Source organism: Passer domesticus, chromosome 9, assembly GCF_036417665.1.
Source record: "Passer domesticus isolate bPasDom1 chromosome 9, bPasDom1.hap1, whole genome shotgun sequence".
In the NCBI taxonomy this organism is placed as follows: domain Eukaryota; kingdom Metazoa; phylum Chordata; class Aves; order Passeriformes; family Passeridae; genus Passer; species Passer domesticus.
This window is the reverse complement of record NC_087482.1, coordinates 46,004,838-46,029,029: the sequence shown is the minus strand read 5'-3', so window position 1 is coordinate 46,029,029 and position 24,192 is coordinate 46,004,838. Positions and strand designations below refer to the sequence as shown.

Here is a 24,192-nt window from a genome sequence, read left to right as displayed (position 1 = left end):
ATTCCCTGGCAGCAGCTGAAGCTTTCCTGGTCAGTGCTGATGAAGGCAGGGAGCAGAGCATCTGCACTTGCCTTTGGCCAGGTCCTTGTGCTGAAACTGAAAAAGCACAGGAGATAGTTAGCCAAGAGGGCAGCGGCATTTCTGGGTGATGAGGACATGCTCCAAAGGAAGCATGATCAGGCTGCAGGAATGCTCAGGAGGTTTTGGTCAGAGGAGCAGCAGGGAGCTGGATCAGACCCTGGAGGTGCCCAGGGGGTTTTGGTCAGAGGCACAGTGTGAAGCTGGCCATGCCAGGTACAGGCCTTGGGGAGCCAGTTGCCTGTGGTATTTTTAGGAACATTAAATCAAACAAATAAAAGAAATTGGGTAACTGCTGCTGTTGGACTTGCCCATTCCTACAGGTTCTTCAGTTTGAGTCTACTGCTTTGGAATTTGTTTTTCATGTTGTTTTCTGTGTCCCTTCAGGCTGGGAGCAGTTTGGCCTTGAAATGAAGCTCAGGCCCATCTCCACTGCAGAAAAGCACAGTGGGAAACAGCAATGGCACAGATGCCCAAGGAAAGACTTGTTTTATCCTATCTGTAAAATTAGGTTGTAATCCATCCCTCTTTCTGGAAGATGTTGAGGCTTATAGGATACTTTGAGATGTGAGATGAAAAGTTCTTAAAAGGAATTATCCTGTGTTTTTAATGCATGTGAGGTATTACTCTGGAAGAGAATTGGTTCAGTGGATCCATGAATACACAGATTTTTCAGGCCAGAAGGCACTGCTGGTTAATCTGATCTGACTTGTGTGTGTAATATTTGATCCTGTTAGGGCTGTACAGAGGTTGGGGAACTTGCACACATACAAGGGGCTGGCTCTAGGAACTGTCTGCAAAGCTGTGCTCTCTTAATGATCTGTGAAATCTTTCCATGCCTGGATTAAGGAATGCGAGGTGCTGAAGTGAACCGTTTAATGATCTTCTCCTTTATTCCATCTCAGTGGCTCAGGGCAGGATTCACATTCTTGTTCAGCTCTTTCTTTTCCAGTTTGAATACATTCTGCTTTGCATCTTAATAGCCGCAAGCCCGGAGCTCGGGTTACATCATTTCGGGGCTTTGGGCTTTTTGGAGCCTCCCTGCAGCCCGTCCCGGTGCCTCCCGTGTGGACACAGGGGATCTGGGGCTCCTGCCGCCTGTGCAGGAGGGCAGCCAGAAGAGCTCTTTTCTCTGGGGAACGAGCCACCATCTGGTTTTGTGAAGTTTCCTTTGCTCTTCTTAAATCATGAACTAATACAAGAGAGCTGTTTGGTTCTTTCTTTTTAAAGCTTTTTTGTATCCCTTGTATTCCTAACAGGCAAAACCAGAGCCAGAGGAGGCACAAACTCAGCAAGGGCAGCCGTTCTGCCTGCCCCCTTCTCCTCCTGTACCTGCCTGGGAAGCACTTGGGGACAGAGCTCACTTGGGCAGAAGTGCTGGCTGTGGGGCACAAGGGCTTCCCCTAAAGACACAGGCAGCAAGCAGGGCATTGCCAGGGATTTTTGAATGCTGGAGGTTTGGGGTGGATCTCTTTAAAGTTTGGCTTCTTTAATGTAACACCAAAAACCCCAAAATAAACAAACAAAAAAACCCCAAATTCAAACCCCAAACAACAAAACCAACACAGCCTTCTCCAAGTCTTTTTTAATGAGCGTTTCTGGGGCCTTGCTCCACCTTCAGTCCTGTAAATTCTCCTTCCCATTGATCAGCACGATCAGTGCAGGGCCACATAGCCAGACAACAGGGTGTAGGGACAGTAAATGAGATTTACTCCCTCGGTGCTGCTCGCAGTCAGACAAAAGTGGCAGCAGATGTGACCAGTTCAGGCTGTGAATTACAAGTGGACAAGCCTCTGTTCCCAAGGAAACGTGCCGGGGGCTGTGGGAAAAGGAGCAGGAGGATGCTGCAGCCCGGGCCAGGGGCTCCCCCATGCCAGCCCTCTCACTGGGCTGGGGTCGGGTCCCTGCCGGGCCGGGGTGGGCTGGGCACAGGCTGCTGACATGAACCTCGGGCTGAAGCACACAAGGGGTGAGTGGAGCAGAGCGCTGGAGTGGCTCTGGGATTCCAGTGCTCCCTGGGGAGCACACAGCCTGGAGCTGTGCTGTGCCCTGCCCATTGCGGGCAGGGGCCATGGGGAGATCGGGGGCACTGCCAGCAGGGCCATCCCTGGGTTTAGCCTGCTGTGCTGCTGCCTGGGCTCTGTGCCCGGCAGGAGAGAACGTGGAAATATGCACTTTGCTGCCTAAATTTAGTCCCCAAAGCTGGTCTGGTCCCAATGGTGACTCCTGTGGTAAACCACAACTCCAGAGTGGGGATCAGCCCCATCTCCAGCGTCTGACGAGGAAGCCAGGAAGTCTGCTGCCAGGCTTCTGCTCTGCTCGTGCCTCTCTTCACAGAGAGCACCAGGGAAAAAAACTGCTGTGGGTCAGTCTCACTCATTTCTGTGGTGGTACAGACTGAAACAAACCAGCTCCTGTGCCGAGTGAAGATTTCTTCTGCAAGCAGCTTTGCCCTCTCCTTCCTGTCAGAGAGGAAGGACTGTGGCATCCCTGGACAACAGTGTCCAGGAGGTGCGAGAGAACCTGGAGAGGCAGTGCCCAGCTGTTCCCAGAGCCAGCGAAGCTGTGGTTGGCATTGGTGCCTGGTCTGGGCACTCTCTGGCCAGCTCTCTTCCCATCTGGCACACAAGATGTGTGGTTTGAAGTGCTGTTTCTGTTCTTAAATTGGACGTAATTGCAACACACCATTATATCTGTTCTCACTCTTGATCTGTGGGAAGTTTGGCCTTGAGGCTCAGCTGGAGTTAACAGTAGCCACTGTTTGGATTCCTTTGGTTGTTTTTTTGGTTCCTTGTGTCCCAGGAGCACGGGCTGTCGTGCAGGCAGTGCTGCCTGTGGAAGGGAACTGGTGCTCTGCTTCACCCAAAACGCTTGTTGTTCCCTGCTGCCTCCTCAGGAGCCAGGCTGGCTGCTTTCAGACCTGCATTCACAGACAGATTTTAAGGGAAGTCTGCTGTCAGTAAGTCCTGTGGATTTGGAGTATCAAGGTGTATGACAAATGCCTCTGCATCTGCAGCAGCAGCAGCCACCATGGTGTGCAAGGACAGGAGAGGGAAGGGGAGCGCGTGAGGGGCAGCGTGTGGGATCTGCTGTCGCTGTGCCTCTCCGTGGCAGAGCTTTGCCACCTTCTTCTTGTACTTGCTAAGCTTATTATTAATCATTTCAAGGCTTCATTGTCACCATATCAGAGGTGATATTTGTTCTTGGACATTGAGGGACTGTTCTCATCTTCCTTTGCCCTTTGCATTAAACGAGGGGCTGCTCCAGGGCAGGGGTTTCCCAGGAGAGAAGTCACTGGGTTTGAGATATGCTATCTTACACTTTCACTTCCCTTCTGAGTGGTTGCACATGAAGTTGTTGCCTCACAGCCCAGCAGTTGCAGTGTGGGTACGAGGGAAAACTGGGGCTGTGCACACAGAGTGCTGCAGCACGGGCTGGGGATTACAGACACACATGGAAATACCTGAAAAATGCCAGTGCCACTGGAGCTGTTTTCATACTGGAGAGAAGTGTTTTCATGTCACTTTTTTTTTTTTTTTTTTTTTTTTTAACCGGGAACACTTGTTTCAGATAAAAGGCTTGTCTTGTTCTTTGTTTTACCAGGAGCCGTATCTCTTGTCTTTGTCTAGGCAGTGATGTTACTAATCACACGGAAGGAAGGAGAGGGGCGGCTGGGGCAGCTTTGGGCTGTTTGCTTTCAGTGCTCCACAGGGAGCCGTGCAGCGGATGGAGGCACCCCTGGCGTTTGTCTGGGGTGCTCCAGGCTGCGAGCCCTGCAGCTCCTCGGCTGCTCAGGCTCGGTGCTGTCCCTGCTGGGGCCCGGCCCGGCCTCTCCTGGCTGCAGCCCTCACGAGAAGGTGGATGGCCCTCTGGCACCCCATCCCTGCTGCTGCTGTGTAGGGGAAGCAGTGCTAGAGGTGCCAGACACGCGTGGGCTCTGGAAAATGCCCTGCCAGCCTGGGACCGAGCCTGGCTCCTCAGCATGGCACCGAGAGCCCGGCGCTGCTGGGCTGTGCTGGGTTCCACAGCAGAGCCGGCTCCGTGTGTGTGAGGGCTCTCCCAGGGGAAACGGCGGGTGCTGGTCAAACAGGGCATGACAAAGCACTGGGAAATACATCCGAGGTGCTGCTGTTCTGAAGGGGGCTGAACTTTTAGGGAAGGCAGCGCAGGGATACTCTGAAGGGGGCATAAAAACAATCGAGTCAAGTGGCCTTGTTAGTGTGTTCTGTAATTGTGTAAGAGTTGGATCCTCCCTGAGTCCAGCTTGCTGTGCTATATTTGCAATGAACTATTGGGTCTAATCCCAGTTGTGAGAAAATAATGGCTTTTGTTGCCAAGCACATTTTCTCACTTGTCACAAATCAGTGGGGTGAAGCATATGTTAGAGGAGCGGCTGTCTGAGGCTGCCCGGCGGGGGGATCCGCGGCAGCGCTGTTCTCCTGGATGGGGAATGCGGATAGTTCAGCGTGTGGAGCAGCCGGGATGGGAAATGCGGATAATTCAGCGTGTGGAGCAGCCGGGATGGGAAATGCAGATAATTCAGCGTGTGGAGCAGCCGGGATGGGAAATGCAGATAGTTCAGCGTGTGGAGCAGCCGGGCTGGGTGGGCTGTGCTCGGGGCCCTGCAGGGGCTGGGCAGCGGGGCTTTGTCCTGCTCCCCCGGCACGGCAGCCGCAGAGCTGGGGCAGCCTTGTCCCAGCCCGTTGCTAGAGAAACCTCGGCCTTTGTCTGTCCCTGTCTGAGCAGCCAGAGCGTGGCTGGGGAGGGGGTGTTGTGCCAAAACCCACATCTCCAGGAGGAGGAGGAGGAGGGTGCTGCGGCCCGCAGCTGCTGGGGCAGGCTGTGCTGGCTGGAGCAGCACCAAGCCCGCGCTGCAGGCTCCCCGTGCTCCCGGCTCCCCTGGCCTCTCCTGTCTCAGGTTGCACTTTGCAAGTCTTAGCTGCCCAGGGTTTTCCACTGCCTGCTTTTGCCAGTGTTTGCCTGTGGAGAATTGGGTTTATTTAATATCCCATCCTAACTTCCCGTGTGTTGCCTGTCCATGAGCTCTGCAGGGTATCCTGCTGCCCTTCTGCTGGGCTTGGCTTCCATGGTGGCTGATGCCACTTGAGGAGCCAAAGGTAAAGTTTTGGGATTTGGTGCTGAAGAGAAATGATCTACTGTGGAAAGCATACCTGGCAGTTGTTTGAAGGTTGGAATTGCTGGCCTGTGAATGCCCCCACAATGGACAGCAGGGATGTAGCATGGCTGCAAGCAGAGAGGAGCTGACTCCCTTGGAGCACTGAGCGATGTCCTTCTCTCTGCTGCCACGTCTGTCTTTGCATTGAGGATGCCAGCTTCGCATTTTGTTTTCTACACGAGCCCTTCCCATTTAGCATGCAGCAGCAGCCCTGGGGTCAGTGCCATCTCCACTGTTGGTGTGATGGCTTGTCACTGGCTGGCTTTAGGGTCACGGCTGGCAGCTCCCTGTGCCCACAGAGCCTGTCCTTTGCCTCTCCGTGCTGGGCTGGCACTGACCTGGCTGAACTCCTGCAAGGAAACAGAAGTGTCAAATCAACATATTACAGGCATAGGAATAACAAAGAAATTCTGTCGACAAAGGTCAAAGTGTGCCAGGGACAGAGAGCTGGACTCCAGCAAACTGGGAACAGAGAGAATAAAGGCTGAGGCACTGATACCAGTTGTTGTGAGACCTCGTTTGCAATTTAGCATCCTTTCCTGCATTCTTCTGGCAGAGAATTTAACTTTTGAAGGTATCTCTAGCATTCTCAGTGGAGTGGGATTGCCCCTCATTTTGGAATTTCTACAGCTTGCTGTGAGTGAGGGCTGATGTCTGTATGTCTGTGTGCAGCAGATGCCCAGAGTCCCAGGGAACCCCCAGTCTGGCCAGAGGCAGCAGCTGTGCTGAGCATCCCTGCTCTGCCTCACCCATCCTCTGCCAGGGGCCTTGGCTTCTCACCAGTGTCGGGTGAGCAAAGTGAGAAAAACAGAGCTACTTACAAACCTCAGGGAAAGGCAAAGGACATCTTGTGTGCTATGGGTTGCTTGTACAGCTATAGGAGCATTGAAGAGGCTGTGTCTGTAGGTGGACTGAAATGGCCACAGGTGCCATGGCTGGTCTGGCACTGCCATGAGAGGAGGAGAGTGAAGGGTCTCAAGGGGAGCACATGCAGGAGCTGCCTCCCCTCAGCTGTGCCCACCTGCCTTCTGCCAGGGGTGTGGGGTGGGGAGCTGGGGGCTGCTCTGCACTGTCCCCGAGGGCTCTGGGGACAGGGAGGCAGCACATGGACCTGTTCCATTAGCTGACCTGCCATTCCAGCTCCTCTGATCCCTCTGCTGTGCAGCTGCCCCCCGCAGCCAGCTCAGCCCAATTGTTCTCAGTTTGAATAGACTTCCCTATGGTCTAGTCTCATTTTTCCTCTCCCTCCAGTTCTGTACATGCCCTCCTGCCAGGCTCCCCATCCCTCCGGGCAGAACTCAGCTGCTGCTCCCGGGAGAGTGAGCAGCTCCTGCACAGGGCTCCTGGCCAGGTGCACTTCACAGAGCTGCAGAAACCCTGCCTGGGGTTGGGAAGAGTTGGGGAGGTCTATTTCCATCACATCCTGTGCCACAGGTGCTGTGTTGCTTCTCCTGCAGGGCAAGGGGGCTGGCTGTGCCCGTGAGCAGCTCTCCTTCCCCACTGTCTGCCTGGCTTCCTGGGATCAGAATCCCCCGTGTGGGGTTCTGAGGTGCTGGGTTCTGGCAGTGCCAGGGCTGGGCCAGCACTGGAGACTAGCTGTTCCTGCAGTGCCTGTTCCCTGCAGGACACAGCAGGGCCCCAGGTGGCCAAGGAGCCCATCCCACCTCCAGGCACTGCTGAGCCCACTTTGGGAAGAGTCACAGGGGGCTGCAGTGTGTCTGACCTGGTGGCTGAAGGTCCTCAGGGGAAAGTAAATAAACATGGAACAGATGAAACCTTTGGTGGTTTTGAGCTGGGATTTGGAGGGTGTGAAAGACTTTTTAAGCCTTTGAGCCAAAGCTGGGTTGGATTTGTTGTTAAACCCAGCAGTGCAGGGGGATGGGGTGAGACAAAGGGTGCATGGCAGTGCCTGCTTTCTTAAGGTCAGTGCTGGCCATCTTGAAGGTATTCTCATGGACATTTATCAAGATAAAATGTTAGTTTATATGAGAATAGTGTGTGATTTCAGGTAGTACCAGCTAGATAGAAGTACGGTTTTCAGGTTTCAAAAGGCAATTGAAAGCTCTGAGGTTGGTCTCAGTGTTGTAAGACCATTTGTTTTGACAGAGAATAAGGTTTAACGTGAGGCTGGTCGATGGCACTGTTCTGCTCTCTCAGGAAGAAGGTCCTTTGGCCTTATTGAGTCCTGAATTCACCCAGGGCTTGGAGGGAGCTCCTGCAGAGCTGTTGGCTCTGGGACAAGGGAGGAGAACCTTCCTGGCCAGTGTCTGCAGCTGATGTCTTTTGTTCCTTCTCGTGTCCCGTGTGCCTGCAGAAATCCGAACGCAGCTGGTGGAGCAGTTCAAATGCCTGGAGCAGCAGTCGGAGTCGCGCCTGCAGCTGCTGCAGGACCTGCAGGAGTTCTTCCGCAGGAAGGCCGAGATCGAGCTGGAGTACTCGCGCAGCCTGGAGAAGCTGGCCGAGCGCTTCTCCTCCAAGATCCGCAGCTCCCGAGAGCACCAGTTCAAGTAAGTGCTGTTCCCAGGGGCACGCTGGGGCACAGCGATGGGCAGTGGGCGCTGGAGGCTGGGCTGGGGCAGTCCTAAAGCAGAATAAGGTCTGTCACATCAGCCGTGACCTGCTCTGCCTCCTCCCTGCGGGGCTCACAGAAGGAGCTGGACAGGTGTCTTTGCAAGGCTTCCACCACAGCATTGCTGACCCGTGCTGTGTGAATTACACTCACTGAGCACTTCTTCAGAATACAATAAGAATAGGAACAGGGGCTAGGAAGGAGTCAAACCCCTCGATTTTTTGAAAGGTCTTGAATTCAGCCACTGCTTTGATTGTGCAGATAGTGGTGGGCCTGGTCTGTAGCCCTGGTTTTTGTGTAGCCCAGTCATCAGCTGTCCAGGTGCTGTGTGTTCCGTGCAGGCTTGCTGGCAGGCTCAGGGTTGGAAGCAGTTTCTGGAAATGGAGTTTACTGCACTTTATTTGCAATAAAGTAAATGCTTTTTCTGTGCTCAGCCGTATGGTGTTGGAGGAAGGCAGATCCTTAGTGGAAATATTGTGAAACAAAGATTTGAAGTAGGAAATATGAACTGAGTCCTGGGATTGTGTGAGAATCAAACCAGTGATGCAATTGTGAAATCCATGAATATGTAAATATGTGTTTTCAAAAGCAGCTTCTTTTCAGTTTAACCACACTTGTGAGCTTGGCTAAACCAAAAAAAATCTGAAAAAAATAGAAAGAAAACCAACCTTGACTCAGATTTTCATTTTGGAGGTGACTGCTCTGTGGTGGGGATACTGGCTTGTGCCATTCTGCTGGCTGGTGACCTCCAGGCCCCGTGGAGCCCACTGCAGCTGGGGGCTGCTCCCCGTGTGTGCCAGGCCAGAGGTGTCTGGCTGGGCTCTGCGGGGCCACGCTTGGTGCTTGTGTGGGGGTTGGCAGCTGCTGGGGGTTGTTGTGTCCCCTGCCACAGCCAGCCAGCTCTCCTGGCAGTGTCGGGGCACGGGGTCTCACTGGGCAGAGAGAGCTGTGCCTGGCAGGATGTGTGCCCAGCAGGATGTGTGCCCTGTGGCCAGCACAGTCTGTGCCCTGGGAGCATGTGGCAGCACAGGTGCTGGTCCTGGCTGCTCTCCTTGCAGCCCCTGAGCCCAAGCTCTCCACCTTTGCCTCCCTGGGCCACAGTGATTGTCCCTGTCTCTTCTGCCAGTGGTATCTGTGAAAGTCTCTCAGCTGGAATTGTGCCCTTTGTTCCAGGTGAAACTCATGTCGTTCAGTTCAGTGGCCAGAGACTGCAGCTGCTGTTCAGTGCCTTTCACAGAGAGCCTGGGCTCTGCCTGATTGCTGCCCTTCTGCTCACCAGCCCCAGGCTCTTCACAGTCTGTTTCTTTCTCTAACCCTTGGTGATTTTTTTCCTGTTTCAGCTGCAAGAGCAGTGATTTTTGCTGTTACATTGCTAAATCCTATTTATTCCATATTACTAAATCCCATTTAATCTGTTTACTCGGTCTCTCTGGTGTGAGGCTTTACTGCTGTCTTATGCCAAGCTCTGCTGATGATGAGTTGCTGTTCAGAGCCTCTCTATCCTTTTGGCATCTGGCTGTTGTGTGTTGGTTGTGGTGCTGGGTGCTGCACTGTACACCAAGGAATTGAAGGAATTGGCCAGTAAGGAGCTGTGGTTCAGAGGTGGAGCCCACAGAGGTTCAGGGGCTATCTGGCCTCACCCTTTAGCTCAGAGCATTGCTTACAATTGTGGAAGCTGCTGCTGTGCAGTGTCCACAGGTGACAAGTGGTTCTCCTCTGTTCCAAAAGACCTGGGCACAAGTGCTGGTGTTGGTGGTGTTAATTGGGTCAGCTTGATTTCAGTGCTCTCTCCTGCTGAGTCCTCACTGTCCATTCCATGTCCAGAGACACCCTTAGTACATTTTTGTCCTCCCGACTGCTCTGTATGCCCTTGCCAGGCTCATCTGCACCACTTCCCCAGCTGCTCATGTGTGTCATTATTGTGATGAGGCTCAGGATTCAGGGTCTCTTCAGTGCTCCTTGTCCCTGTGTGGCTGTGTGAGCAGGCTGTGCCCAGCCCTGGCTCTGGCCGTCGCCGTGGCTCCAGAGCCATGGAGTCATCCTGGTGTCTGCATGCATTCGGTCTGTGTGTGCTTGCAGAGGGGTCTGCAGTCTCCACGGTGTCCCCCAGCATACCTGAGGGTGTTCATGTTGTGCACAGACAAGCTGAGGTAATGCTGGATGCAGAACCCTTTCATGAGTACTTTTGGGTGGACTAAAGGCAGTGCAGTGTATTGGCTGGCCCTTCTGCAGCAGAGTGACAGCTGTATTTGTACTGGGAGTGGAAAGAATGCGTAAAACGAGTAAAACTCTCTCCCTTTCCAGGGATGGCTCTTCTCCTGTGCCATCTTCCAGAGCACCCAGTTTGGGAAGGGGCTGGCTGGGGGCCAGGAGCTCGTGTGCCACTGGGCATCCCTGCGTGGCAGTGCTGGTACAGGTGGAAGAGATCACACCCTGAATCCCAGTGACTGTGTGCATGGGAGGGAGGCGATGTGCCAGCAGAGGTCATCTGAAAATGTGTGCCTTTTTCACATGTTCTCCTGGCCTTTTTGTTTTTCTTTTCCACAATTCTCCAGGAAAGATCAGCACCTGCTGTCCCCTGTGAACTGCTGGTACCTGGTTCTGACGCAGACCCGCCGGGAGAGCCGAGACCACGCCACCCTGAACGACATCTTCATGAACAATGTCATCGTCCGGCTGTCGCAGATCAGCGAGGATGTCATCAGGCTCTTCAAAAAGGTAACCTGGGCAGCCGTGCTCCATCAGCGTCCATCCTGGCATTTTAGTCTAAAATAGAATTGTCATAGATGTTTCAGAGCAAATCTCGCAAGGGACTATCACTAAAAGTCTTTCCAGGTAGTATTTATCCTAGAGTTTGAAAGAAACTGGGATCTAGACCTGTCAAGTCTAGAGTGTGAGGTGTGACCTGGTGCTCAAAGTGTCAGTGCTGGAGAAGTGAGAGTGGAAACAGGCTGACTTTTTTCAAGACTCTTTGGAGGGCTTCAGAGAACAGGTCAGAACAGGCTTGCTGGGTGGAGCCTTGCTCAAGAGCAGGATGACAGCCATGAGGCAGGTACAAGAAAGGAGTCACTGGCTTCCTGAGGGGAAGAGTCATGCCTCAGAAATTCAGTGGAGGTATTTCCAGGAGCCAGAGATCATGTCATTAGCTGCTTGTAGGGCCTTCACTGGAAAAGGGCCTTAGCTGAAATTCTTGAAAAGCTGTTGAGTAGAGAGGGGTTGTTTTCTGGATTAATGATTAGTTAAAAGGCAGGAAAAAAGGGGAGTTCCGGTGCAGTTCCTAATAAATTATTTGGAAAAAGCCTGAACAGCAAGATGACAAAATCTGCTGATGATACAGAATTATTAATGATAAGCAAATTAAAAAGGAGCATCAGAGAGATTCTGAGAATCACACAGTCAGGTGGACCACAACTGTTCATTGAAGCTGAGGAGTGTGGTGAGAACATGAAGAGTCCCAGCAGAGGGTGGGCTCTGTGGCCTTGTTTTCATCAGGGGCAGCTGAGGGTGAGCCACAGGGCACCTGCCTCTCACACAGGAGAAGGCTCATAATCAGGGCTTATCTTGAAATTTCAGCCTGACTGGAGAATAAATTTCATATGATATTTTTATGGCCAGTTTCCTCTAGTTTATAGATCTGACCTAGAAATTAAACTGCAAGGTCAGGTTTGTGTTGGCTGATTTGATATGGGATATCATCCCTTTTCCTGTTCTCCTGCCCTCCAGAAATGGAGATACTTGGTGTATGTCAGTTAGTCCAGTTCTGTCTCAAAATGTTCCTCCCATTTGCATTTTGCTCTGAAACGCTTCTTGAGATTCATATTTAAACTATGCTTCTGCTTTCCCTGCCCATGTCTGTGGATGGTGTGTCTCCTTTGGAAGCACAGGACAAATCCAGCCAGCTGGCAAACAAAGACATGTATTGAGTGTTTTGAGTGTTCTCCTGTTGTATGTCAATCCTCAGCCAGGACAGGATGGTGAGGTATTTCATCCATTCAGCAGAATTATTTCTTTGTGTTTGATGTTCTTCCATCTCCCCTCATTTTTGAACTTAAATTTCAACTTCTAAGGCTCAGCATTTAATTGGATAGAAGTGGTTGCTCCTTGTTTCTCCCTCCTCCATCTCCTGCCAGGAGAGCTGGCGTGGCTCCCTCTGCAGCCTGCCAGAGCCAGCACTGCCTTGCATCCAGAGGAAGCTTTACTGTTGGGGTGCCTGTGATTTCACTGCATTTGTTCCTTGGTCTTACCTGTCCCTGGAAATAACGTTCAGCTAAGTCAGGGAAAAGACTTACTTTGTGTCAACGCTTGCCTTTCATGTGGACAGGGAGGCTGCCACTTTTGAGCATATTCAGGTTATTTGTCTTTCTCAACCTATCTGAGGCTGCACTTCCACTTCCCAGCAGTGCTCAGTGGGAACCTGGAGCACCTGTGAGGAAGTAGGATCATGCTGGTAAATGGATTTTGAAGATCCAGCCTTGCAGCATATGAAGCTGCTCAGGGGAGGGATCTTTCACTGTGGTGTCCAGTCTGGCTTTGAGTGTGATGGTAAAGTGCTCCAAGCCCTCCTGCAGGGGCCAGGCTGTGCGAGGCTGCTGGCAGATAGCCTGGCTGCAGAAGGGTTAAAGCCCCTGCAGTCGTGCTTCAGCTGCTGGGTGTGCTGCAGATTGCTCTTTGATGGTAAATTAGAGTAGCATTTTTTTCCAGAAATGTCACTTTTAATTCTTCCCATCTAGAGTTTATTAATGGCTTGTGACATGCTGTGGGGACATAAGGAGCCAGGAGGTTTTGTGTTTCCTGCATTCATTATGTAAATGTAAACAATGCTGAGGAAGAGAGGGGAGGGCTCATGGGGTAAGGATGAGCACAGCTAAGGAGCAATTGCTCAGCAAGTGGTCATCTGCCTGGAAAGATGTGGGTGCTGAGCTGCTTCCCTGTGGGAAGATGTGGGTGCTGAGCTGCTTCCCTCTGGAAAGATGTGGGAGCTGAGCTGCTTCCCTCTGGAAAGATGTGGGTGCTGAGCTGCTTCCCTGTGGGAAGATGTGGGTGCTGAGCTGCTTCCCTGTGGGAAGATGTGGGTGCTGAGCTGCTTCCCCGTGGGAAGATGTGGGTGCTGAGCTGCTTCCCCGTGGGAAGATGTGGGTGCTGAGCTGCTTCCCTGTGGGAAGGTGTGGGTGCTGAGCTGCTTCCCCGTGGGAAGATGTGGGTGCTGAGCTGCTTCCCTCTGGAAAGATGTGGGAGCTGAGCTGCTTCCCCCTGGGAAGATGTGGGTGCTGAGCTGCTTCCCCGTGGGAAGTTGTGGGTGCTGAGCTGCTTCCCTGTGGGAAGATGTGGGTGCTGAGCTGCTTCCCTCTGGAAAGATGTGGGTGCTGAGCTGCTTCCCTGTGGGAAGTTGTGGGTGCTGAGCTGCTTCCCTCTGGAAAGATGTGGGTGCTGAGCTGCTTCCCTGTGGGAAGTTGTGGGTGCTGAGCTGCTTCCCTGTGGGAAGATGTGGGTGCTGAGCTGCTTCCCTGTGGGAAGTTGTGGGTGCTGAGCTGCTTCCCTCTGGAAAGATGTGGGTGCTGAGCTGCTTCCCTGTGGGAAGATGTGGGTGCTGAGCTGCTTCCCCGTGGGAAGATGTGGGTGCTGAGCTGCTTCCCTGTGGGAAGATGTGGGTGCTGAGCTGCTTCCCCGTGGGAAGATGTGGGTGCTGAGCTGTGCTCCCTCAGCATCCCTGGCTGAGCCTGGCGCAGGTGGGGTCACGGTCACTGAACCAGCAGTTTGTCCCTGTCCACCCAAGTGTCCTCCCCCCGGCCAGCAGCAGCAGCTCCAGCTCGCCTCCTCTCTGTCCGCTGGGAGCCCTTCCAGCCCAAACCATTCTGGCATTCTGTGAGGAAAGCAGAAGAAGAAAACTCAGTTGGGCAGATTTCCCTGGAGCCTGCAGTGTGAGTCCCGTTCCCAGAGCAGGAGAGGTGACCAGGCTGAGGGTGTTGCTGCTGCTCATAGGCAGCAGTGAGTGGGGATGCTGAAATGTGTCCCTGCAGAGATCTGGCTTGCTCTGCTGTCAGGGCGAGTCTGTCACCCTGAAAGCTCACAGAGTGTGCTGGCACACTCAAACCCAGGGTGAGGCACCCATTGCCAGGCAGGTGTTTGCTCCACTCTAACCTTCTGCTGTGCAGAAGGAAAGTTTGATGCTTCTTCCAGGTATGGGATACAGGAAATGACATGTTTGAGACAGAGCATTGCTATGTCCAAAATAAGGGTGCTGGGTTATTCCCCAGTGTGGTGTTCAATTATGTGCTGTGACAGTGAATTTAATTACAGCCCATGCTCCTTTGTCCTGCATGGAGGTTGGAGGAAGAAGCAGGGTCTGCATGAGAGCTCGTCTTTGTCTTTAGAGTGTTCTCTGTTGCCAGTCATCCATGCTACTGCTTCCCCATACTTTGTCAGCATGGCAGGAATTTTAATAAATTGCTAACTTGAAGCCATTGCTGTCTCAGTGAGTAAACTGTGGGGTTTAGGAGGAGTGTGAGGCATAAACAAAGCAGCTAAATTGTAGTTTGGGTTTTGTGGATGGTCCCAGGAACTGGAATGATGTTTTGGTGTTGTTTCTTGTAAGTACAAAAATATAATTTCTTCATTGGAGAAAGGGAAGGCAGCAGGCTTGGAGGAGAGGCAAGTCCTTCAGCTGCTCGCTTTCCTGTGCTTGAAGGAGGCTGCAGCATCGTCACTCATCCTCACTGCTCTCCTGGATGCTGGGGTCTCCCAGCGATGCCGCAGACCGGTTCCAGCAGGGGCCAGGTGTTGGGTTAGTGTCTGTGAGCAACTGGCTCTCTAACTGTGCTCCCCAGCTGTGTCTGCCTGTGCAGATGTAGCTCAGGGAACAGCAACTGAGCAGTTGGTGTGCTCTGTTTTGGAGTCTAAAACTGGGTTTGAGAATTGCGGCTTTGTGGCCTTGCCCTGCAGGAGATCCGGGGCAGGACAGGAGCTGCAGCTCACCTGGGCCACGGCTTCTGCCACCAGCCTGTCCTGTCCTCTCCCCAGGCTTTTGGAAGGCCTTGGTGTGGGGAGTGGCCTGTGACTCATGGCAGCAGGGATGGCTGGAGGGGTACATGAGACTCCTGCAGGCTGTGGGCTCCAAGCCCCCTGTTTGGAGGCCTTGACTGTAATAACTCATATTAAAATCACAGAATGGCTGAGGTTGGAAAAACTCTCTGAGACCATTGAGTCCAAGCCTTCCCCCAGCACTGCCAAGGCCACCACTAACCCATGTCCCCAAGTGCCACACAGGTTTTAAATTCCTCCAGGAATGAAGAAGAAATTTTTTCCAAATATTCAACCTAAACCTCCCTGGCACAACTTGAGGCTGTTTTCTCTTGTGCTGTCCCTTGTTCCCTGTCCCCTGACCCCCCCCTGGCTGCACCCTCCTGTCAGGGAGCTATAGAGAGTGAGAAGGTCTCCAAACACCTTTTGGCTGTCTCTGGGGGGATGCACATCTGTCACAGCTCTGTTGTGAATTAGCAAGTCCCAGTGAGATTTTTGAGAGCAATGATGACCATCAGTGTTGGTGGGCAGGGACTGGGCTCCGGGGTTCTTGTTAGGCGTGGGCCTCAGCTGAGGTCCAGCCTTCTGGTCACTGGCACCATCCTGGCACCTTGTACCCATGCAGTGGGACCAGTGTGCTCAGCTGGGCCTCTGAGGATGGGACTGTCTGACACCCTGACACTAGCTCACGGACACACGGTGCTTACTGGGTGGATTTTCACCCTCTGGACTCCTTGCTTCAGGCTTTGCTTGAAGTCTAACTTCTAATAATTAGATTAAACTTTCAGAGTATGTAGGTTGTCCCACAACTGGAATTAGAGGACCTTTCCGTGTTGAGGGCTTCTCTCATCACCCAGCCTGATGGAATGTTGTTTTCCCTGCCCACGTGCACAAAACTTCCTGGAGTTATTTGAGGAAATCTGGGAGAAGCTGCTCAGTTTTGTTTTGGTTTGGCTTAAGGGAGGGAGGTGTCTATACTTAGTTTAAACACATCTTCAAGCTATAATAAGTATTTCCTAGCCAAGAAGATTCCACGGAGAGATTTGTGGTGTAATTACAGGCAGGCAGGAAAGCAGCGTGAGCACCTCCAGCTGCTGGGCTGCAGTAGGAGTTGGTTTGGTCTGCAGCCAAGCTCCAGTGTTGGGCAGCTCCCCGTGCTGTGGCCTCTCCATGAAGGCTGTGTCCATGCTGTAGGAGGCTGGCAACTGCATCTGCCTCATCCTGCCTGGCAAGCAAAGGGAAAACACAGGCTGATAATGGGATTTCAGCAGACAGGAGGATGCCAGGAGTTCCTCACTGGCAGTGAGTGTCTCCTCAGCTGGCTGAACTTTGGCTGCTGCTGTTGTGAAACTGGAAACTTCATTATATAACTGTGGTGTAGCTATTTTGTATGTCGTTTTTCAGTGATGCTTTGGTTCACTCAGGTCAGAATAGTGAAATTGAGCTACTGAGGAGGAGCTGGGGTGTAGGTCATGGCCAAGGGAGTTGTAAACCTGGGATGCTGGTGCTGGGGAGCCCTGGTAGTCTTTGCTCTGAAATACCAGCGTTGGCTGGAAATTGCAGGTCCAGCAGCAGATGTGTTTAATCACAGAGCAGCAGAGTGTTTCAGATCAAGACACATTGACAGGTGATGCTGTGGGGCTGGAGAATGCCAGTCTAGGGAACTGCCAGTCTAGGGAACACAAATGGCTGTTGCATGATGTACACCTGCCTATCTCAAAGTGAGTCTCTGCCAGTCCCAGACTGGGGGACAGTGTTGTGTGTTATACCCAAATGGGCAGCTGCTGTGGGCTGGGAATGAATTTTACCAGTGGAACGGCAAAGCAGTATTGCCTGTAATTTTAGATTCATCTGTTTGCAGGGTAAGTCAGTTAAATTATATGAAATTCCTCCTCATGGTCTCTGAAACCCAGTTTGGGTGATCCATGGGCAAACGTCAACCTCAAATGAATATGGAACCACTCTGGAACTGCATGAGACTTTGCAGCGCTGTGTATTCATGTTTATGATTCCTCTGAAATGTATTTTCATTTCAGAACGGCATGTTAGAGCATAACAGCCTCGCCTCTTCTTGTTTTTGTCTTGCAGAGCAAGGAGATTGGCCTCCAGATGCACGAGGAGCTCCTGAAGGTCACCAATGAGCTCTACACGGTGAGCAGTGAGCCCGTCCCACGGCCCCAGCCACAGCCTGGGGAGCACAGGCGTTGTTAGAGCACATCTGAGGAGGCTCTGCCCTGGCTGTCCTGCAGCCCTCACCTCCTGTGGGAGAGCCTCTGTGCTCACTGGGGTGGTGGCAGTGCTGGAGGGTGTCCCAGCAGTGCGAGGCCACGGGCTGGGTCCCAGAGCCCAGCTGCTTCCCCTGAGCCTGGCTGGGGCTCTTTGGGTGAGCTCCACTCAGGTTCCTGTGTCTGTGACGCTCTCACCTGCTGGGCTCGGGCACCACGTTCCCTTCTGGCCCTGCTCAGACACTGCAAAGTGTCTGATTTCAGGCACCAGGGGCTCTGAGCTGGCCGTGCTGGTCCCTGCCCCTGTGAGCCCGTGGCCAGGGGTGGCTGAGCACACCTTCTGCTGGGGCGTGCAGGAAACTCCTGGCTCGTAGGGGCTCAGCTCTCTCTTGTGCCCCAAGGAGCACTTTGGCTGCAGAGTTGTCTGTGCCTCCCAGTGAGATCATGTGCTGTTAGTCAGGACATGGCTCTTCAAGCAGGTTTTCATAGCAGAGTAATAAAAAGTCTTTGTGTTGCTTCTGCCTCTTGCCCTGTAGCAAGTGGTTTTTAAAAAAAGTTATTTTATTTGTGGTTTAGCAGCAACAAAACCATATAAAGTCTGCCCTTTGTTGGAAAATTGAGATAATATATTTGCTTTCTTTGGTTGTATCTGTAACTGGTACATAAATAATGCTGCAGTAGGTTTATTCCTAAACAATCATTCTATTTCATCTATTTGAAGAGCAGGCCTAAACAACAGAGCATGAATGATTGTATTTGAAATTTCAGCCATAAATCTCCTCTTAACAGGTTTGTTCCTGCATTGGCTGTTGAAGGATTTGACTGTTGTGAGACCTGCAGTGTGGGTGGACAGCAGATCAGATTAAAAAGCCTTGTGAGATTTGGGAGTGCGTTGTTGATGGTTGAATGTCACAAGCTGTGTTAGGGGTGATGACTAATTAGGATTAATTACAGCAGCAGCATGACAGATGCAAAACAAGGAAAGACTAACAAGGGCTGGGCTGACCTGCATAGCTGTGGGCAGGTATGCCCTGAGCCCAGCCAGGGGACAGGGCCACAACCCGAGGGACACGCTGGGGTCACGGGGGGTCAGCAGTGTGCTGAGGTCCCCAGTGCAAGCAGGGGCCAAGGGGGAGCACAGAGGGTGATTCTGCTCCTCCTTTATCCCATTCACTGCTTTGCTCCACGTGCTGAGCAGAATGGGCTCGAGTGGTGAAACAAACTGGTTTGAGTGGGAAACTGGGAGGGCTGGAGGAGCTCTGTTTGCGTTCAGCCTTGCTGCTAAGACAACAAACTGGTTGTGTCATCCAGGCAGGAGGGAGCAGGGAAGGGACATGTTTCAAAAGCATGCAGAAAAAGCCTGTGGGGCAGTCAGGGTCACCTCACATCTGCTTGGTGCCAGCAGCTCCTTGCTCAGAGTTCTGTTCCGGAGCCATCAGGTGAGACGGGCCCAGCTGCCCCCTGGCTCTGTGCTGGGGTGGCTGGGGACACCCTGGGGACTGAGCTGCTGCTGGTGTGCTCTTTGCAGCACGTTGGGTGCCCACGAGCAGCACGGGAGCTGCTGTCAGAGCCAGACACGGGGTAGGGACCTGGCTCACAGGACCCCGGGCTGCTGCCTCCTCACAAATGTCACTTGTCTGCTGTCAGCTCAGGGAAGTCGATTTTCTTGCCTCTGGCCAGGCCTTTACCCACAGCTCATCTGTGCCCTGGAGAGGCTGCTTTTTAAGCCTCTCCAAGGGGAATTCTGTGCACTGGGTGGAAACAACAATTTTTTACAGGCTTCTCAGGCATTCACTGACTCAAACTTAAGCCAAAACAACGGCATTGATTTTAACTCAGCCTTGTTGCTGTTCTGATGCAAGTCACCCTGTGGAGTCTGTATGGAGAGAACCAAAGCCACACTGATTTTAATCAAAATGGAAGTGGGTGACTTTCATTCTGAAGTGGAGATGCTTGTGAATGGTTTTGTGCAGAAATAGTTCAGCTGTGAATTAAAACCAGCTTCGTTCCTCTGGTTCCTCCATATGGATTCCAGCAGAGAGGTACCAGTTGGAGCTGGCAAAGGCAGAAGGCTGAGGGGGCCTGAGCCTCTACCCGACATGGTCACCCCACTTCTGCTCTGGCTCCTCTGCTGGGACAGAATCTTGGGGATGAGCTGTTGAGGAGAACAAAGCCCTTGTAGCTGGAGACTGCCAGCAGTGCCATTTACGGCCGGTATTTTGGCAACAGCCTTTATCCAGAACATGTAATTAATATGGAAAACACAACTCGTGTTGTTAAATAACTAATGAACATTGGAACATATTTTTCCTCCTTCGCTGCAGCTAATTAACTGATTTGCAGGAAAGATCCCCGGGACGCAGCTGTGGCAGTTTGTCTTTGTGTCACAGCAATGCAAGCCAGGGACAGCGTGATTTGATTGCAGGCACTGAGATGGCACGAGGGAATTGCAGATCAGGGGCTGCCTGCTGCAGTGCAGCTTGGCCCCGGCCAAAATTAAGGCAGATATAAACAGAAATATGCTCTGAATTTCCAAGAGCGAGCTGTGTGGCAGGGCAGCTGGTGAGGAGCACAGTGAGTTGTTTAAGGTGTCTCTTCTGGTTGGGTAACTGTCCTGTAACCTTTAGATTTCACAAAAATCCTGCAATTTGGAGCCCTGTGACTCGTTGGGCTTCTCTGTCGTGTTGTGTCAGGGCCTCTCTGAGTGCTGCAGAACCTTTCCCCTCACTGCCTGAAGCCCTGATCTGCAGCACTTTGCTTTTCACTTCCCTCTGTGTGCTTCACAAAAAGATGTAGATGGTGAGGATGAGGAGGGTTCAGTGAAACCCTCTGGTCTTTCCCAGGAATTGTCTGGTTCATGTGTGTCCTGTGACATTCACTGCAGAAAAGGCAGTTTGAAATACATGGCTGGATTCTGTGTTAAGAATTTGTGGGGTTTGGAAATGCAGCAGCTCAGGGCCAAGCAGGAGCCTTTGCTCACTGCCCCTTGCCTGTCCCTGCAGAGTGGGGTGTCCCTGCAGAGTGGGGTGTCCCTGCAGAGTGGGGTGTCCCTGCAGTGGGGTGTCCCTGCAGTGGGGTGTCCCTGCAGTGTGGGGTGTTCCTGCAGTGGGGTCTTCCTGCAGTGGGGTGTCCCTGCAGGGTGGGGTGTCCCTGCAGAGTGGGGTGTCCCTGCAGGATGGGGTGTCCCTGCAGTGTGGGGTGTCCCTGCAGAGTGGGGTGTCCCTGCAGTGTAGGATGTCCCTGCAGAGTGGGGTGTCCCTGCAGAGTGGGGTGTCCCTGCAGGGTGGGGTGTCCCTGCAGTGGGGTGTCCCTGCAGGATGGGGTGTCCCTGCAGTGTGGGGTGTCCCTGCAGAGTGGGATGTCCCTGCAGTGTGGGATGTCCCTGCAGTGTGGGGTGTCCCTGCCGGGTGGGGTGTCCCTGCAGCGGGGTGTCACTGCAGTGTGGGGTGTCACTGCAGTGTGGGGTGTCCCTGCAGTGGGGTGTCCCTGCAGTGGGGTGTCCCTGCAGTGTGGGGTATCCCTGCAGTGCGGGGTGTCCCTGCAGGGTGGGGTGTCCCTGCAGTGGGGTGTCCCTGCCGGGTGGGGTGTCCCTGCAGGATGGGGTGTCCCTGCAGTGGGGTGTCCCTGCAGTGCCAGGTTTGTGCAGCTCCGGGGGTGTTGGGTTCCTCCTCTGGCTGAGGGCTGTGCTTGGCAGGAGGAGGGATCCTGCGGCGCAGCCTGAGCTGCTCCAAGTCAAACACTGCTGGCTCCTGCTGGCAGCTGCAGCTGGGGAAAGCTGTGTTTGCTTCATTAAGCCGTGTGTAAAAATCCCCTGCGTTTGGGGGTTCCTGCTCTGTTTTAACCCTTGGGCGTCAGGCACCCCGTCCCAGTGTCCCAGCGTGTCCCAGCGTGTCCCAGTCTGTCCCAGTCTGTCCCAGTGTCCCAGCGTGTCCCAGTCTGTCCCAGTGTCCCAGCGTGTCCCAGCGTGTCCCAGCGTGTCCCAGTCTGTCCCAGTGTCCCAGCGTGTCCCAGTCTGTCCCAGTGTCCCAGCCTGTCCCAGTCTGTCCCAGTGTCCCAGCCTGCAGTGCCCAGCCCTGCTGAAGCTGATGGCAGTGAGCAGTCGGGCACTGTGTGCTGTGTCAAAGCAATGTGAAATAAACCATCCACATCCTGAAGGGAGATGATAGAAGGGGACAGTGTGACTAAAGGCATAAAGAGAGAGGAGCAGATGTGTCCCTCTTGCCAGCTCTGTTGAAATGAGCCAGTGTGCCCTTTGGGCTCTTGTTTCTGAAAGGGAAGGTTGTGCTGGAAGTTTTGCCTGTAGAGTGTTCCAGGATCAGCATCATCCCTCCTGGATCTGGATTGTGAAGGACAAGGTGCTGCTGCACCTCTCCTGGCAGTGCCTGTGCCTGCTGGTGGCACCAAGGGGGGATGAGGTGGTGACAGGAGACAAACCCCATTTCTGCTGGGGATTACAACCACTCCACTTTTGGGTGGTTCTGCTGTCTGGGTGAGAGAAAGGGCTGTCTGATGGCTTAGCAAGTCCAAGTGTAGGAACAGAGGGGTCAGGTCAAAAGGCAGCTCAGAGTGACTGTGGCCTCCCTCACAGTCACTTGTCATGGAGACCCTTACCCCAGCTGCAGAGCTCTGAGGTCGTGCCTTATTTCCCTGTTGGCAGACTCGGTGCTCTTTGACTGCACGTGTGTGCTGGATCATGTCCCCCCAGTGGGGCTGAGTGTCATCACAGTTCTTAGACCAGCCTGGAGCCTCTAGAAATAGGGCTGGCATTCATTTCTCAAGCTCTCCTCCCCACTCTGTTCCTTAATGCCCTGCCCAGCGCTGCTGGCCTGCCCTGCTGCGGGTGACCATGGGAAGGTGGCTCATGACCTCTGTGTCTGCAGGTGATGAAGACCTACCACATGTACCATGCAGAGAGCATCAGCGCCGAGAGCAAGCTGAAGGAGGCAGAGAAGCAGGAAGAAAAGCAGTTCAACAAGTCAGGGGACATCAGTGTGAACCTGCTGCGACACGAGGACCGGCCTCAGCGGCGCAGCTCCGTCAAGAAGATTGAGAAGATGAAAGAGAAGGTGGGTGAGAGGGAAGGAAGAGGGAGCTGGGCTGGGGTTGGGGCTCCCTGCAGGCAGCAGGGGTTGGATTCATAAAATACCAGTGTTCTTCCTCTGTAGACTGTCTGGGAGTGAGAGTGCAGTATTTAGATAGATTTACTAGGCAAAACCCTTCGTGCCATTCTAGCCTCAGCAAATCCCTGTGACCTCAGGATCTCCACAAGTTTTTGTGTTAATTTTGGAGAAAAGGAAATGGTTTCCCCAGCCAAGGCTGCATTTGCTCGTTGGCTCACCCAGCCCTGGGACATTTCTAACAGTGAACTTCTCGGAAGGGTTAATCTTTTGATTCAGCCTTCAGAGCAGGGATCTGCCTGAGCAGATGTCCCAGATCTGGAGCACATCTGCTTTCCTACAGTTTTGAATTCTGGGTCCTGTTCTGAGTTGTGTGGCTTGGGCCTCTGGGCAGGATTCCACTTTGATACAGCTGCACACATCTGGAGCAAGTCCAAACGTATGTCAGCATTTCTGGGGGGAAAATTTGGCCCTCTGTTTTTGACTGATGCCAAAATCCCCAGCAGCAGCTGTGCTCAGGGGCTCCAAGTACCTCTGAGCAGGATGCACTCCTCATGGCAGGCTGACAGTGCCAGGGGTGTTCAGGTGGGATCTCCTCCACCCTGGCAAGGTCCCTGTTTTTGTACCAGATACCAAGTTTTAGTACTTACCTCATCACACCCAGGCTGCAGGGTGCTGTGGGGGTCTGTGACAGCAGAAACTGCCAATACCATCCTGTTTGTGCTCTGACCCTCCATTCTGCTTTTTCAGAGACAAGCCAAGTATTCTGAAAACAAGCTGAAGTGTACAAAAGCCAGGAATGACTACCTGCTGAACCTGGCAGCCACCAACGCAGCCGTCAGCAAGTACTACATCCATGATGTGTCCGACCTCATCGACGTGAGTGCCTCCCCGGGCCAGCCTGCCTCCTCAGCTCCTACCTGCACTCCCCCCTGCTGCTGCGGGGTGTCTCTGGGGGCTTTAGAGTACTCCTGACTGGGGCTGAGGGTGTCCTGTGAGGTGGGTTTGCCTTGGGGTGAGCCAGGTGAGACTGAGGTTTCTTCTTGGCCCCTTGGTTAGTCTGTGTTTGAGACAGAGAAATGCTTCCCCAGGTCAGACACAGCTTTGGTTTTGGTGCTGAACCAGAGGGGTTTTTTCTCTCTACTACTCGGTGACTTTGGTGGGGATTCAGCACAAGTGGCAGTGCTGTCCTGGCTGGGGAAGGCTTGGGAGCTTTGTCCCAGTGCTCCTTGCAGGGAGTAGCCTCAGGGCAGGAACTGCTGGAGGCAGCTTCATGGCAGTGGCAGGAACTGAACACTGGTGACTCCTACAAATTGCTTTGAGATGATTCAAAGAAGGGATTTACCCAGAGAAGGGATTTCTGCTTCTTCCTTTATCAGGCATCCCACAGCGTGTAGATTGCACAGTGCAGTTTCTTCCTGCTGGAGTTGCCTCAGTGAGTGCATAAATAGCTGAGCTTGAAGCACTGAGTTACCACCATTACCTAAATGTGCAATTCAAAAAGCTGCTTGAGTGTTTACCTCCTTTCCTAGCCCATTAGCATGTAGTTACACTTCTGAGAATTAAAGTAAGTCTGATGCAAATCCCCTGATGACTTCAAGATTTTGATGTATCATAAAATACTCTTCATTATGTTTTGTTCTCTTTGTTATTGAAGATGTGTTAAAAAACAAATGGAGACACTTGAATGGCAAGGTGTGAGAACACCTTGATTTATCTGCAGGCTTTCTGCTTTTGCAGTGTATATTCTATCTTTCTTTCGTTAACTTATTTTTTAAGCAAGAATGACTTAGTTTTTTGGAGTTTTTTGACTTCGATTTTCTGGAGACTTGCTGAGTTCCATTTTAGCTCTGTCTGTTTATATTATTCTTCCCAACTTTTATTTCCTCACTGACACTTCCACTGGAGTCAGCAAATGGCATTTCTCCCACATTCCAGGAATCCCTTCAGGGACTTTAGCTGAAGCATCTTTAACATGGAGCAATGACATTTCCCCAGTTATAAAGTCTG

The 24,192-nt window shown here is 52.7% G+C and overlaps 1 protein-coding gene across 5 annotated transcripts in view; it reads left to right on the top strand.

Moving 5' to 3' along the window:
- Positions 1–24,192, top strand: part of SRGAP3 (SLIT-ROBO Rho GTPase activating protein 3) — a 72,853-nt gene that overhangs the window by 25,054 nt on the left and 23,607 nt on the right. For all 5 annotated transcript variants that reach the window (XR_010368783.1, XM_064433164.1, XM_064433168.1 and 2 more), the window contains exons 2-6: positions 7,569–7,761; positions 10,379–10,541; positions 16,929–16,991; positions 21,946–22,131; positions 22,933–23,061. Coding sequence is in view for 4 of the 5 variants with exons in the window: in XM_064433164.1 (XP_064289234.1) it covers positions 7,569–7,761; positions 10,379–10,541; positions 16,929–16,991; positions 21,946–22,131; positions 22,933–23,061 (734 nt within the window). In the remaining variant the exon portion in view is untranslated. The remainder of the gene's footprint in view (positions 1–7,568; positions 7,762–10,378; positions 10,542–16,928; positions 16,992–21,945; positions 22,132–22,932; positions 23,062–24,192) is intronic.